Here is a 16,806-nt window from a genome sequence, read left to right on the forward strand (position 1 = left end):
CCGATACATTTTGTCTATAATTTCTCTTCATATGACAAGGATAGAAAAGGACTTGCCAGTAGATTGTCAACTTCATTCATGATGATGACTGCTTGTCTAGCTTTCTAGCTAAGATTTTGAAAGTATGATGTTGACATGATCATGCCAATCAAAGCTACGGTAGATATAATGTGATTTGACGTCATTTTATCTGTGGCCAATGACCTTGATCCTTCTTGGATCGGCACTTCTAATGTAACTCTATGGCTTGACTTTCCGAGCTCTCCCCGTAGATTTTGAGTGTAGTGTCCCCATGAGTGACAGAACACTGAGCCAATCACTGTGAAACTAGAGAACATGACCAACTCCTATGCTCCGTATTTTCTGCTGGCTGCCCCACCACCACAGAAAGCACTGAGCTAGGCTGAAACACCTGCATTTTGGAGCTGCCTTACTCAAGAAAGCAAAAAAAGAGACCATGTTTGTATGCAGCTTTATTAACACAATTATTTATTTTTTACATTGTTTGCAAACTGATATGTGACACATATTAATGCCAAAATAACATGCAAAACAGGCAACGACAAAAACAAAAACGCTAAAAGCCTACTTTTCCTATTATTCCCTGTAATTGTATTGTGAAAATTGTCATAATCTCTTTATTAGATTGCTACACAATGTTTTTCTATATGGATATTTCTTTAACATTTCTGTTATTGTTTGCAATTTTTTTCTCAATGTATTTATAGGCCTATTTTTATTTTGATGATAGTTTGCTGATAAATATTTCAAATAAATTACTAGACATTTTGAATAAAGAGTGAACCACATTATTTGTATTCTTTCACTACTCTGTTTGAATCAAGGTAGGATGAAGTTTTTGATGAACCATTTAACACATCTCCATATCCAAATGAAGGGTGCCAAGATTGTGTAACACTTAGTTTATTGCTGCCACTTATGTAATATTATTAAAAGTCCTAGAAATAATTTAAAGCCACTCTGTAAGCTTTAACATTTGCGAACCCACCAATACAAATGTTAACAGGTGTAGCGAAAAATTACATTGCAGTCCATGCAATGTCAAATCCAATACACGGTCTTTCAAGCAGGCCTACATCCGAGAGAGAGAGATCACCCATTCCAGCCTGGTCTCATAGACTAGACGTAACTTAATAAATGTACACCTGAGATACTCAAATTAGTATGTTCTGTTAAAGGGTGGTATGGTTACATAAGACAGATGGTTACTTGATGCGAATGTTTAGCAACCAAAAGTTGCAAGGTTGAATCACATCACAGACTATTTTAGCTAATTAGCACCTTTTCAACTACATACTACTTTTGCGACTACTTAGCATGTTAGCTAACCCGTCGCCTAACCTTAACCCTTTTAGCCAACATTTCCCCTATCCTAATTATTTAACCTAACTCCTAAACCTAACCTTAACCCCTAACACCTAGCCTAGCTAACATTAGCTAGCTGCCACCTAGCTAGAATTCGTAACATATCATACGTTTTGCAAATCTGTAATATATAGTACATTTACAAAATTCACAACATATTCTACATTATGCAAATTCGTAACATATAATATGAATTGTGATTTGTAACAGATCATACGATATGGGTGATAGACATACACAAATGAATACCATTAATATCGTAGTAAAATGAAGTACAACGGATTTATGTACAGAGCAATACGAAAGGCTATGAGACTAGGTTGACCATCCAAGAACGTTCCATTTTAAAGGGGGCTTTTATTTTGACAGACTGTTCCAGGATTTGTGGCCTTGTTGCTCAACAATCTAAGCGCAGCAGACAAACGGCAGCGGAGAAACCGAACCGGATCAGTGCTTCACTAGTGAAATCGCTGATTGATTATTTATTGGATAAATCATTGCGTGAAAATTATGGAAAATAAAAAGATTGTCGTCTTGTGTACAGGTAGGCTACTAATTAATGTCAATACAAACTTGCGATGTTGATTAGGCGACCGTGTATTTTGTAGGTTACTCGAATTTATCATGATGGTCCAGTTAATTGCTTAATGTTCTTAACGAGCAATAATAGCCTGTTTTAATTTGTTCCAGTTGGTTTGTGTCAGTTGTGTCCTTATTGTAATATTTACTCTGTATGCCTCTAGTTTCTTTGACGTTTTTGTTGAGTATAGCTACGGTTTCAGCCTTCGTTGAAGAGCTCGATGACACGTAAGTTATTTCTATTAATTAGAAAGATGTTGCTAGTTATTGCTTTGATAATAATGCTGAAATGGCAGACTATACGTTTTGGTCTGTGAATTCCATAACAATAAAAAATCCGCCAAATAACGAAATATGAAAGTAGATTGCTGTTACCCACACCACTTTACAAGGCACACGGGTCATCCTCTGTCCATGGTCCTTAAAAATGTTAAGGCTCCATACCCGTACCTAGAAAGGATTGTGAAAAGTTTATCATAAAATGCATTTTCACTGTATAGATTTACCAATGGTTGTTGATTTCTCTTACTAATTTGCAGGTTTAAAGACACACGAATGCCTGATGAGATATGGCTTATACAAGTAAGTATGGATGCAATTTTATACCCAAGAAAACCCCTAATAATATGTGAAAAAGCATTGTATACTTTAGGGCAACATCAAGAGAATGCAAGAGTGGACATTAAAATACGCACGCATGACATTGAAATACGCGTGCACACATAGCTTTGATGCGTTGTTTTATCATGTATGTTGTGTGTGTCATGTTTTTTTTAGTTGAAAATTGTTTTATTTGAGAGTAGAAATATAAATGCCTTTTAAATTGTGGCGATTGTGCCCCACATGTTTGGTGTCAGTTCTACGCTCCCTGGTGTACCTATTGCAAGCAGCTGGACCCAGTGTGGTATGAAATCGGGGCTGAGCTGAAAAGTATGGGGTCTCCAGTCAACGTGGGCAAGGTCGACGCCACAGCCCACACCAGTGAGTCGAATTATCTGATTTGCACATTAGGTTAAGACAGAACAAAAAGACAAGACATAGGGCAGAACAACAGTAAAACAAACAGTTAAAAAACAGTTTAAAAAATAAACAATATTACAGCAATATAAGGTGACTAACAGAATACAAAACTGACTGCCTGGCGGAATAAGTATTGTACTGATGAGAAAGATACTGGAGAAGAGGAAGAGGATAAAACAGGAAAACTGTGTTGAAAAATAGAGGAATATCTAACACCTAATTAGCCATTAGTATTTCGTTTTCTTCAATTAATGCCTTCTCAGAGCCTGCTTTAAGAAAATACAGATATTTTGGTACGGTCTCTCTGTTCGGATCCCACTGTGACACCATGTATTGGTAAGGACACAGGACACCATTGACATAGCTTCAGGAACATCTTTTTAAAGATACAATTAGATATCTGATACAGGGCATTATGGGTACTGTAGTTCATCACACTACAACAAGTACTCCTGCTTTTACTGATTAGATCATAAGGACTGGGATAGAAAGTGTGAATTGATCCAAATAGTTTCTTAGTTGCTGAAAAGTTACTGGAGCAAAATGCATCCCAAACCAAAACCAAACCAAGGAAGGTTTTAAATCACTCTCAGGCAGCACTGACATCTGCTGGTTGGTCAAAATACAATAGTGACAGAATATCTGCATATTTAAAAAACATCTTGTAATAATATAATAATCCGTATAATACATTTTGCATGTATTTTGTAGTTGTTAAAACTATGCTGAAATGCAGACTTGTCAACTGCTATTGACCGAATATTCTCTTAATAACCACTATCCTATATCGTTGTCACTTATCGCCACTTGATCCATCCATTATATAAATGGTCTCTGAAATAGTTTTCTTATGTTCATCATAGATGAAGGGTTTACCAAATTGTGCAATAAGGCAACCAGTCACAGTGCCCTGTCATATTTAGGCCCACAAAGCCAGGATTAGGTCAGTCTGTTCACACTAATAGGCTTAGTGAAGCTTTAAAAGCCCTTCCAACTGTGTGCATGTTTGTGTGTATGTAAGTGTGTTTTGTGCAACAGATGGTAAGCCATGCAAACCAGATGGGCTAACAGTGTAGTGAGCATTTTCAGTGCTGTTCGGCTTTGTTAAACCTTCAAATCCCCTATTATCTGCTCCTGTATGAGGGAGTGGAGTAGGTTAACTGGTTAGCTACTCTCTCTCTCTCTCATTGTGAAGATTTTTTTAAGTAGCAGGATTATATCTTGAAGAATGATCTCTCTGTCCACCATGTTGGCCTAAACCTGTCAGCCATTACATTAGATTTATCTTACCTTGTATATGTACTGAACTATGTCCAAATGTTTGAGATATTTAGTCATAAAAAACCATAACTTTACTATAACAATGGCTTCATGAAGATGAATAGGTCATTAATATTTACATACACTCCTTTCAATATTCATTTGAAGTCTTTCCATGTCATTTCAGCAAGACATTTTTCTTCCCCCCCGTTCTGAGAATTTAACCATTTAAGTCAATTGCATTATTTACCGCACAAATTGACAAAATTAATGATTTTACGAAACATCTCCCTCTGCAACGGGATCCTTTACTTCCTGACGGGTCGCCCCCAGGTGCTAAGAGTAGGCAACATCACATCTGCCATGCTGATCCTCAATCCTGGGGCCCCTCAGGGGTGCGTGCTTAGTCCCCTCCTGTACTCCCTGTTCACACACAAATGCATGGCCAAGCACGAGTCCAACACCATCTTTATTTTTTCTGACAACACAACAGTGGTAGGCCTGATCACAGACAACGATGAGACCGCCTATAGGAAGGAGTTCAGAGACCTGGCAGTGTGGTGCCAGGACAACAACCTCTCCCTCAATGTGAGCAAGACAAAGGACCTGATCGTAGACTACAGGAAAAGGAGGGCTGAACAGGTCCCCATTAACAATGACGGAGCTGAAGTGAAGCGGGTCGATAGTTCCCACAACACCAACAAACTATCATGGTCCAAACACACCAAGACAGTCGTGAAGAGGGTTTTTATTTATTTTTACTAAGGTGTTAAACAAATCAAAATATATTTTATATTCTTCAAAGTAGCCACCCTTTGCCTAGATGACAACTTTGCACATTCTTGGCATTCTCTCAACCAGCTTCATCAGGAATGCTTTTCCAACAGTCTTGAAGGAGTTCTCACATATGCTGAGCACTTGTTGGCTGCGTTTTCTTCCCTCTGCGGTCCAACTCATCCCAAACCATCTCAATTGGGTCTGCGGTCAAATGACCACCCCTCATCACTGTCAAACGTGATTGTGGAGGCCAGGTCATCTGATGCAGCACCATCCCTCTCCTTCTTGGTCAAATAGCCCTTACACAGGATGGAGGTGTGTTTTGGGTCATTGTCTTGTTGAAAAATGAATTATAGCGCGAAGCAGATGGGATGGCGTATCGCTGCAGAATGCTGTGGTAGCCATGCTGGTGTGTCTGTTACTTGAACTCTATGAAGCATATATTTGGGCTGCAATTTCTGAGGCTGCTAACTCTAATGAACTTATCCTCTGCAGCAGAGGTAACTCTGGGTCTTCCTTTCCTCTGGCGGTCCTCATGAGAGCCAGTTTCATCATAGCGCTTGATGGTTTTTGCGACTGCACTTAACAAAACATTCAAAGTTATTGAAATTTTCCGGGTTGGCTGACCTTCATGTCTTAAAGTAATGATGAACTGTCGTTTCTCTTTGCTTATTTGAGCTGTTCTTGCCATAATATGGACTTGGTCTTTTACCAAATAGGGCTATCTTCTGTATACCACCCTTACCTTGTCACAACACAACTGATTGGCTCAAACGCATTAAGAAGGAAAGAAATTCCACAAATGAACTTTTAAGACGGCACAACAGTTAATTGAAATGCATTCCAGGTGACTACCTCATGAAGCTGGTTGAGAGAATGCCAAGAGTGTGCAAAGCTGTCATCAAGGCAAAGATTGGCTACTTTGAAGAATCTCAAATATAAATATGTTTTGATTTGTTTAATGCTTTTTTGTTACTACATGATTCCATGTGTTTTCTCATAGTGTTGATGTCTTCATATATTATTCTACAATGTAGAAAATAGTAAAATAAAGAAAAACCCTTGAATGAGTATGTGTGTCCAAACTTTTGACTGGTACTGTACATGTACAAATTACCTTGACAAACCTGTACTCCCGTACATTGACTCGGTACCAGTAGCCTCGTTATTGTTACTTTTTATTTCAAAATATGACTTTAGTTTATTTAGTATATATTTTCATAACTCTATTTCTTGAACTGCATTGTTGATTGAGGCCTTGTGTGTAAGCACTTCACAGTAAGGTGTACTACCCCTGTTGTATTCGGTGCATGTGACAAATAGCATTTGATTTGATTTTCCCATACATTTTTATTGGGCCCAACATAATCCGAAACACCAAACTGCAAATGCATCCACCAAGTTTGTAGTGTCACAAGCTTTATCTATTCATTGCGTGCTAGGAATATGGGACCAAATACTACACTTTTGAATACTTCAATAGACTATAATATATACATTTCCATCCCTAACTATACCATTTTCTGACAAGATAGAACTGCCAAAGGGGGCAGAGTTGCAATCTACTGTAGAGATAGCCTGCAGAGTTCTGTCATACTATCCAGGTCTGTGCCCAAACAATTTGAGCTTCTACTAAAAAATCTACCTTTCCAGAAACAAGTCTCTCACCATTGCTGCTTGCTATAGACAACCTTCTGCCCCCAGATGTGCCCTGGACACCATGTGTGAATTGATTGCCCCCCATCTATCTTCAGAGCTCGTGCTGTTAGGTGACCTAAACTGGGACATGCTTAACACCCCGGCCATCCTACAATCTAAGCTTGATGCCCTCAATCTCACACAAATTGTCAATGAACCTACCAGGTACAATCCCAAATCTGTAAACACGGGCACCCTCATAGATATCATCCTAACCAACCTGCCCTCCAAATACACCTCTGCTGTCTTCAACCAGAATCTTAGCAATCACTGCCTCATTGCCTGCGTCCGTAATGGGTCTGCGGTCAAACGCCCACCCCTCATCACTGTCAAACGGTCCCTAAAACACTTCAACGAGCAGGCCTTTCTAATTGACCTGGCCTGGGTATCCTGGAAGGATATTGACCTCATTCCGTCAGTAGAGGATGCCTGGTTATTCTTTAAAGTGCTTTCCTCACCATCTTAAATAAGCATGCCCCATTCAGAAAATGTAGAACCAGGAACAGATATAGCCCTTGGTTCATTCCAGACCTGACTGCCCTTGACCAGCACAAAAACATCCTGTGGCGTTCTGCATTAGCATCGAATAGCCCCCGCGATATGCAGCTTTTCAGGGAAGTTAGGAACCAATATACACATGCAGTTAGGACAACAAAGGCTAGCTTTTTCTAACAGAAATGTGCATCCTGTAGCACAAACTCCAAAAAGTTCTGGGACACTGTAATGTCCATAGAGAATAAGAGCATCTTCTCCCAGGTGCCCACTGCACTGAGGCTAGGAAACACTGTCACCACCGATAAATCCACGATAATTGAGAATCTCAATAAGCATTTTTCTACTGCTGGCCTACCCCAGTCAACAGTTTTGCACCTCCCACAGCAACTTGCCCAAGCATCCCCCATTTCTCCTTCACCCAAATCCAGATAGATGATGCTCTGAAAGAGCTGCAAAATCTGGACCCCTACAAATCAGCCGGGCTAGACAAAATAAAATTATCAGCCGAAATTGTTGCAACCCCTATTACTAGCCTGTTCAACCTCTCTTTCAACCTCTCTTTTGTATCGTCTGAGATCCCCAAAGATTGTAAAGCTGCCGCAGTCTTCCCCCTCTTTAAAGGGGTAGACACTCTGCTACAGACCTATATCTATCCTACCCTGCCTTTCTAAGGTCTTTGAAAGCCAAGTTAACAGATCACCGACCATTTCGAATCCCACCATACCTTTTCCGCTATACAATCTGGTTTCCGAGCTGGTCATGGGTGCACCTCAGCCACACTCAAGGTCCTAAATGACATCATAACTGCCATCGATAAGAGACAATACTGTGCAGCTGTATTCATTGACCTGGCCAAGGCTTTCAACTCTGTCAATCACCACATTCTTATCGCCAGACTCAACAGCCTTGGTTTCTCAAATGACTGCCTCGCCTGGTTCACCAACAACTTCTCAGATAGAGTTCAGTGTGTCAAATCTGAGGGCCTGTTATCCGGACCTGTGACAGTCTTTATGGGGGTGCCACAGGATTCAATCCTCGGGCTGACTCTTTTCTCTGTATACATGGATGATGTTGCTCTTGCTGATGGTGATTCTCTGATACACCTCTACACAGACGACACCATTCTGTATACTTCGGGCCCTTCTTTGGACACTGTGTTAACTAACCTCCAGACAAGCTTCAATGCCATACAACTCTCCTTCCATGGCCTCCAACTGGTCTTAAATGCAAGTAAAACTAAATGCATGCTCTTCAACCGATTGCTTCCCGCACCTGCCCACCCGTCCAGCATCACTACTCTGGACAGTTCTGACTTAGAATATGTGGACAATTACAAATACCTAGGTGTCTGGATAGGCTGTAAACTCTCCTTCCAGACTCACATTAAGCATCTCCAATCCAAAATTAAATCTAGAATTGGCTTCCTATTTCGCAGCAAAGCATCCTTCACTCATGCTGCCAAACATACCCTCGTAAAACTGACTATCCTGCTGATCCTTGACTTCAGCGATGTAATTTACAAAATAGCCTCCAATATGCTACTCAGCAAATTGGATGCAGTCTATCACAGTGCCATCCATTTTATCACCAAAGCCCCATATACTACCCACCACTGCAACCTGTATGCTCTCGTTGGCTGGCCCTCGCTTCATATTTGTCGCCAAACCCACTGGCTCTCGGTCATCTATAAGTCTTTGCTAGGTAAAGCTCCACCTTATCTCAGCTCACTGGTCACCATAGCAGCACCCACCCGTAGCACACGCTCCAGCAGGTATATTTCACTTGTCACCCCCAAAGCCAATTCCCCTTTGGCCACCTTTCCTTCCAGTTCTCTGCTGCCAATGACTGGAACAAATAAAATAAAAATCACTGAAGCTGGAGACTCCCTCACTAACTTTATGCACCAGCTGTCAGAGCAGCTCACAGATCACTGCACCTGTACATAGCTCATCTGTAAATAGCCCATCCAACTACCTCATCCCCATTCTGTTATTATTATTTTTTGCTCCTTTGCACCCCAGAATCTCTACTTGCACATTTGTCTTCTGCATATCTATCACTCCAGTGTTTAATTGCTATATTGTAATTATTTTGCCACTATGGCCTATTCACTGCCATACCGCATTTGCACACACTGTATATAGACTTTTTCTATTGTGACTGTTGACTGTATGTTTGTTTATTCTATGTGTAACTCTGTGTTGTTGTTTGTATCACACTGCTTATCTTGATCTTGTCCAGGTCTCAGTTGTAAATGAGAACTTGTTCTCAACTAGTCTACCTGGTTAAATAAAGGTGAAATAAATAAATAAAATAAGTAAATATGTCCAAATACCTATAACAGATTCAAATGGGGGGGGGGGGGGTGGCTAGATACATCAAGTCTTTTACATTTCTAAACAGTAAAACAGATATAGTTCCTTCAGAAAGTTTTCAGACATATTTTCCACATTTTGTTGTGGAAGGTTTTCCAATGACTCGCAAAGATGGGCACCTATTGGTTGATTGTAAAAAAAATGAAGCATACATCAAATATCCCTTTGAGCATGGTGAAGTTCTTAATTACACTTTAGATGGTGTAGCAATACACCCAATCACTACAAAGATACAGACGTCCTTCCTAACTCATTTGCCAGAGAGGAATGATTTTATCATGAGGCCAATAGTGACTTTAAAACATTTAGAGAGTTTATTGGCTGTGATAGGAGAAAACTGAGGACGGATCAACAACATTGTAGTTACTCCACAATACTAACATAGAAGAAGAAGGAAGCCTGTATAGAATAAAAAGCACTAAAGTAATACTGTAAAAAATGTGGCAAAGCAATTACATTTTAGCCCTGAATATAATGTGTTCTGTTTAGGGCAAATCCAATGCAACACATTACTGAGTACATCATGTTATGGGTATGCTTGTAATCGTTAAGGACTGTTTTTCCAGGATAGAAATTAAACGTAATGGAGCTAAGCACAGGCAAAACAGCCAAGTAATCAAGTTACAGCTGTGACTTAAATTTACTTTAAAATCTATGGCGAAACCTGAAAATGGTTGTCTAGCAATTATCAAAATGGTTGTCTAGCAATTATGTTTTTTCCATTTTGAATTCAGGCTGTAACACAACAAAATGGGGAATAAGGCGCTGTATGTCTGAAATAAGGCGCTGTATAGTGCCTTGCGAAAGTATTCGGCCCCCTTGAACTTTGCGACCTTTTGCCACATTTCAGGCTTCAAACATAAAGATATAAAACTGTATTTTTTTGTGAAGAATCAACAACAAGTGGGACACAATCATGAAGTGGAACGACATTTATTGGATATTTCAAACATTTTTAACAAATCAAAAACGGAAAAATTGGGCGTGCAAAATTATTCATATGAGTTCTGTTATACTCACAGACATGCTTCGAACAGTTTTAGAAACTTCAGAGTGTTTTCTATCCAAATCTAATACTAATAATATGCATATATTAGCAACTGGGTCTGAGTAGCAGACAGTTTACTCTGGGCACCTTATTCATCCAAGCTACTCAATACTGCCCTCAGCCATAATAAGTTATTTACATTTGTGTTTCAGATTTTGCAAAAGAGTTTCGAGTTGGAGGCTATCCCGCTATAAAGTTGTGAGTTGTGAACATTTTAGCTGTATTTTCATTGTTGGTACATGGACCTGAGATTTGCCCTACTGAACACATAACCCAGCTCTTGTTATTCTAACTTACCATTCTCTGTTGGATAGGTTGAAGGATGACTTGAAATACAACTACAGAGGCCCTAGAACCAAGGATGGCATAATGGAGTTTGCAGACAGAGTATCTGGGTAAGACTGAGGATGGCATTTTAGTTGTTGCTCATGGTCTGTAAAAAGCTTGTATTTTACTTCTAAAGGCCCACTTTGTGATATTTGGTGACATTTCTCCTCAACTTTATGGCAAACCAAGTGGCTGGCTGCTTTATTGTTTTTCAAATGAAGGCGTGGGGCTTTAACAGAGTATGCATGACCAGTAAGGGCCAGACTTACTAAGCATGTCCAAATTTTGCCCCTATTATTTTGAGGGTGAAACAAATATCAGAATAACAAAGGTAGCTTCACCATGAAATGGTCTTTGTTTACACTTTCACCAGCCCAAAGGACGTCAGATGGCGATATTGAGATGTTAACTCTTACCGGCCAAACGCATTGTATGCAGCCAGAAATACATTAGTATACCTTGTGGACCGGTTTGTACCTAAAATAGTCTCCATTCAGGCTGCATAGGCTTCAACATCCTCCTTAACTTTATTTATTGACGAGAAGGCAGGAAAAAAACTGATAAAGTATACATTCTTGCCTTATGAAACACAATTTTCCACCACCATGCTAGAGTAGCTAAATGCTCATCTCGGATGTTATGTATCGCGTTTAGCCAATCAGGTTAAAACTACTAGACCATGGGTTGCATTTCTTTTATGCCTGCCGCATTAGCAGCATTGTATTAGTGGAAACCAAGAATGTTCTAAGGGCAGATCTAGTTGTAGCAAGATATATTCGAGTCGTGTCGGAGACCATTTTTAGCTTATCCTTACCTTTTCCTAATCTGAACCTAATTCTCATAATCTACCACGTTAATTCTCCTAACCTGCTGTGTAAATTCTCCTGACCTGCTACGAAAACTCACTTCTGGTAGTCAAAACCGTCATACCCCCCCTGAGAAGAGTGTTGGTTTCCACTAATGTGATACAGCGCTGTGTTAGGTTAAGGGTGAAAAAACAGACTGCTGCAACCTGATTGGTTGACTGCGATACACAACATCCAGGATTAGCATTTAGCCACTTATTCAAAGTATCACATGTCCTTATGCAGGTATTATTAGACGGCGGGCTGTTAGTGTACAAGCAAACTCTGCATGGTGATTACAACAGAACCAATTAACTTGATGGGTGGCTTAAAAGAACAAACTGAAAGCCACGGCCCAAATAAGCCATGCCTCCTCATAGGCTACCTCTGCTACACTGCCTTCACCGCTAAGCAATGCGAATGTGCATGAGGTGTTGAAAGCAATTTAGAAACTTTCATTCAATTAAAAAAAATAATGATCTTTCAAATTCATTGTTTGATTTCAGACAAATTTAATAGAATAGGTTAAACTAACCAGAGCGTACACAAATCAGTAAAAGCACTTCAGATGAACGACAGCGCCGACCCACTTTTTACAGTGGGGTCTTACCCTTGATCGTTTGTAAATCTGGCAAAAAGTGTGTAAACATGATTTCGGTATAAATTGACAGATTATGATCTTTAAAATAAGATTTTCATTGGACAGTTACTTTAAGATGTACTCTCTCCATCTCTGCCCATCTGTCTCTCACTCCCTTCATCAGTCCCTTATACACTCTCTCCATCTCTCTCCCCATCCCTCCTTTGTTTTAGGCCTGTGGTGAGAGCACTGCCAAGTCAGCAGTTATTTCAGAATGTTATGAGTAGACATGATGTTCTCTTTGTATACGTTGGTGGACCGTCCGACTTGAAGGTATGAGTACACCCGCGCATTAAACACACACACAGACACATTTACGAACGCATGCGTGCACAATCACACGGGACACAATAAACAAATGATTATTGCGGCATCTGTGCCTGTCTGAGGTTTCGTCCTTTTCCCCTTTGTCCCCCAAGGAGAAGTACATATCTGTGCCATAGCCTGTCTGAGGTTTCCTCCTTTTCCCCTTTGTCCCCCAAGGAGAAGTACATATCTGTGCCATAGCCTGTCTGAGGTTTCCTCCTTTCCCCTTTGTCCCCCAAGGAGAAGTACATATCTGTGCCATAGCCTGTCTGAGGTTTCCTCCTTTTCCCCTTTGTCCTCCAAGGAGAAGTACATATCTGTGCCATAGCCTGTCTGAGGTTTCGTCCTTTTCCCCTTTGTCCCCCAAGGAGAAGTACATATCTGTGCCATAGCCTGTCTGAGGTTTCCTCCTTTTCCCCTTTGTCCTCCAAGGAGAAGTACATATCTGTGCCATAGCCTGTCTGAGGTTTCCTCCTTTTCCCCTTTGTCCCCCAAGGAGAAGTACATATCTGTGCCATAGCCTGTCTGAGGTTTTGTCCTTTTCCCCTTTGTCCCCCAAGGACAAGTACATATCTGTGCCATAGCCTGTCTGAGGTTTCGTCCTTTTCCCCTTTGTCCCCCAAGGAGAAGTACATATCTGTGCCTGTCTGAGGTTTCCTCCTTTTCCCCTTTGTCCCCCAAGGAGAAGTACATATCTGTGCCATAGCCTGTCTGAGGTTTCGTCCTTTTCCCCTTTGTCCCCCAAGGAGAAGTACATATCTGTGCCATAGCCTGTCTGAGGTTTCCTCCTTTTCCCCTTTGTCCCCCAAGGAGAAGTACATATCTGTGGCTGTCTGAGGTTTCCTCCTTTTCCCTTTGTCCCCCAAGGAGAAGTACATATCTGTGGCTGTCTGAGGTTTCCTCCTTTTCCCCTTTGTCCCCCAAGGAGAAGTACATATCTGTGCCATAGCCTGTCTGAGGTTTCCTCCTTTTCCCCTTTGTCCCCCAAGGAGAAGTACATATCTGTGCCATAGCCTGTCTGAGGTTTCCTCCTTTTCCCCTTTGTCCCCCAAGGAGAAGTACATATCTGTGCCATAGCCTGTCTGAGGTTTCCTCCTTTTCCCCTTTGTCCCCCAAGGAGAAGTACTTATCTGTGCCATAGCCTGTCTGAGGTTTCCTCCTTTTCCCCTTTGTCCCCCAAGGAGAAGTACATATCTGTGGCTGTCTGAGGTTTCCTCCTTTTCCCCTTTGTCCTCCAAGGAGAAGTACATATCTGTGCCATAGCCTGTCTGAGGTTTCCTCCTTTTCCCCTTTGTCCTCCAAGGAGAAGTACATATCTGTGCCATAGCCTGTCTGAGGTTTCCTCCTTTTCCCCTTTGTCCCCCAAGGAGAAGTACATATCTGTGCCATAGCCTGTCTGAGGTTTCCTCCTTTTCCCCTTTGTCCTCCAAGGAGAAGTACATATCTGTGCCATAGCCTGTCTGAGGTTTTGTCCTTTTCCCCTTTGTCCCCCAAGGAGAAGTACATATCTGTGCCATAGCCTGTCTGAGGTTTCGTCCTTTTCCCCTTTGTCCCCCAAGGAGAAGTACATATCTGTGCCATAGCCTGTCTGAGGTTTTGTCCTTTTCCCCTTTGTCCCCCAAGGAGAAGTACATATCTGTGCCATAGCCTGTCTGAGGTTTCCTCCTTTTCCCCTTTGTCCTCCAAGGAGAAGTACATATCTGTGCCATAGCCTGTCTGAGGTTTCCTCCTTTCCCCTTTGTCCCCCAAGGAGAAGTACATATCTGTGCCATAGCCTGTCTGAGGTTTCCTCCTTTCCCCTTTGTCCCCCAAGGAGAAGTACATATCTGTGACTGTCTGAGGTTTCCTCCTTTTCCCCTTTGTCCCCCAAGGAGAAGTACATATCTGTGCCTGTCTGAGGTTTCGTCCTTTTCCCCTTTGTCCCCCAAGGAGAAGTACATATCTGTGACTGTCTGAGGTTTCGTCCTTTTCCCCTTTGTCCCCCAAGGAGAAGTACATATCTGTGCCATAGCCTGTCTGAGGTTTCCTCCTTTTCCCCTTTGTCCCCCAAGGAGAAGTACATATCTGTGCCATAGCCTGTCTGAGGTTTCGTCCTTTTCCCCTTTGTCCCCCAAGGAGAAGTACATATCTGTGCCATAGCCTGTCTGAGGTTTCCTCCTTTTCCCCTTTGTCCCCCAAGGAGAAGTACATATCTGTGCCATAGCCTGTCTGAGGTTTCCTCCTTTTCCCCTTTGTCCCCCAAGGAGAAGTACATATCTGTGCCTGTCTGAGGTTTTGTCCTTTTCCCCTTTGTCCCCCAAGGAGAAGTACATATCTGTGCCTGTCTGAGGTTTCGTCCTTTTCCCCTTTGTCCCCCAAGGAGAAGTACATATCTGTGGCCAAGGAACTGATTGTGCATACTTACTTCTTCTCTGCTGCAAGGAACATTTTACCCAAGGTACGTTTTAGAAATGGGGTATATAGACTACCGTTCAAAGGTTTCGGGTCACAGAAATGTCCTTGTTTTTGAAAGAAAAGCAATTTTTAGAACACAGGAGTGATTGTTGCTGATAATGGACCTCTGTACACCTATGTAGATATTCCATAAAAATCAGCCGTTTCCAGCTACAATAGTAATTTACAACATTAACAATGTCTACACTGTATTTCTGATCAATTTGATGTTATTTTAATTTTCTTTCAAAAACACAAGAATTTCTAAGTGACCCCAAACTTTTGAACGGTAGTGTATTTCTATAAAAACATATACAAGGTTTTTTTTTATGTTTTATTAGCAGGTTTAGGAGGAGATGGGGAGATAAATCAGGAGGTTACAGCACAGAAAGTGAGCGGTGGTATGGGGGATTGAACCGCTGCCTCCAGGGGCCTTGACATTGAGCTCCAATCATATTTTGTGACTGAGGTATTCTCTCTCTTTCCTGGTCATTCTCAGGCAGTTACTCTCCAGGAATACCCGGCTGTGGCAGTGTTCAAGGATGGCACTTACTTCCTTTATGATGGTAAGAGACCAGTGTTGCATTCATAGCCGCAGGCAGCACCCCCTGTGGTAAAATGGCAAAACGGCAGCACTCCCTGCAGTAGAATGTGTTGTTGCAAGAAAAATAGATGAAACAATTTTTCCATTGCATTATTGATATAAACAATGCACGACTGCAAGGTTGAATGTTGGTGGTTAATTCCTTCCTGTAGGGAAGCAGTTCGCATTTACAACATCAAGCACAATCAAAATGTAAATGTCTCAGAAAATACTTTCGGGTTTCTTCAATCCTGGTATGAGCCAATCAAAAAAAACCTGACAACACAGTAGCCCCAGCTGATGCCTCACAATGGAGACCGAAGTGGTGGCACCCGAAGCAGGAGAACTCGGGTGGAGATGCGAGTTCTTTGAAGTGGTGGATCTGGTGCAATCAGAAGTGGAGAGAAGATTGAGTTGGAAGGGCTAGAGATATACAGTGCATTCGAAAGGTATTCAGACCCCTTGACCTTTTCCACAATTTGTTACATTACAGCCTTTTAAAATGGATTGAAATGCTTTTTTTCTCTCATCAATCAACACACAATACCTCATCATGACAACGCAAAAACACGTTTTTTTTAATTTTTTGCAAATTAATTCCAAATAAAACACTTAAATATCACATCTGCAGATTAAATTTTAGGACCAATTTATGTAGAAATCCAGGTATTTCCAAAGGGTTCACATACTTTTTCTTGCCGCTTTAAATTAAGTATTCAGACCCTGTACTCAGCACTTTGTTGAAGCAGCTTTGGCAGTGACTATAGCCTTGAAAATCAAATCAAATCAAATTTTATTTGTCACATACACATGGTTAGCAGATGTTAATGCGTGTGTAGCGAAATGCTTGTGCTTCTAGTTCCGACAATGCAGTAATAGCCAACAAGTAATCTAACTAACAATTCCAAAACTACTGTCTTATACACACAAGTGTAAGGGGATAAAGAATATGTACATAAAGATATGTGAATGAGTGATGGTACAGAGCAGCATAGGCAAGATACAGTAGATGGTATAGAGTACAGTATATACAT

The 16,806-nt window shown here is 41.1% G+C and overlaps 1 protein-coding gene across 1 annotated transcript in view; it reads left to right on the forward strand.

Annotated features, from left to right (window-relative positions):
* Positions 1-1,808: 1,808 nt before the first annotated feature.
* tmx3a (thioredoxin related transmembrane protein 3a) overlaps positions 1,809-16,806 on the forward strand; it is a 37,432-nt gene continuing 22,434 nt past the window's right edge. The window contains exons 1-9 of the mRNA XM_064943454.1: positions 1,809-1,930; positions 2,130-2,193; positions 2,505-2,547; positions 2,823-2,946; positions 10,791-10,836; positions 10,953-11,033; positions 12,624-12,723; positions 15,116-15,193; positions 15,689-15,755. Of these exons, the coding sequence (XP_064799526.1) occupies positions 1,897-1,930; positions 2,130-2,193; positions 2,505-2,547; positions 2,823-2,946; positions 10,791-10,836; positions 10,953-11,033; positions 12,624-12,723; positions 15,116-15,193; positions 15,689-15,755 (637 nt within the window). The 5' untranslated portion in view covers positions 1,809-1,896. The remainder of the gene's footprint in view (positions 1,931-2,129; positions 2,194-2,504; positions 2,548-2,822; positions 2,947-10,790; positions 10,837-10,952; positions 11,034-12,623; positions 12,724-15,115; positions 15,194-15,688; positions 15,756-16,806) is intronic.

This window comes from Oncorhynchus masou, chromosome 3 (genome assembly GCF_036934945.1).
Source record: "Oncorhynchus masou masou isolate Uvic2021 chromosome 3, UVic_Omas_1.1, whole genome shotgun sequence".
NCBI classification, from domain to species: Eukaryota; Metazoa; Chordata; class Actinopteri; order Salmoniformes; family Salmonidae; genus Oncorhynchus; species Oncorhynchus masou.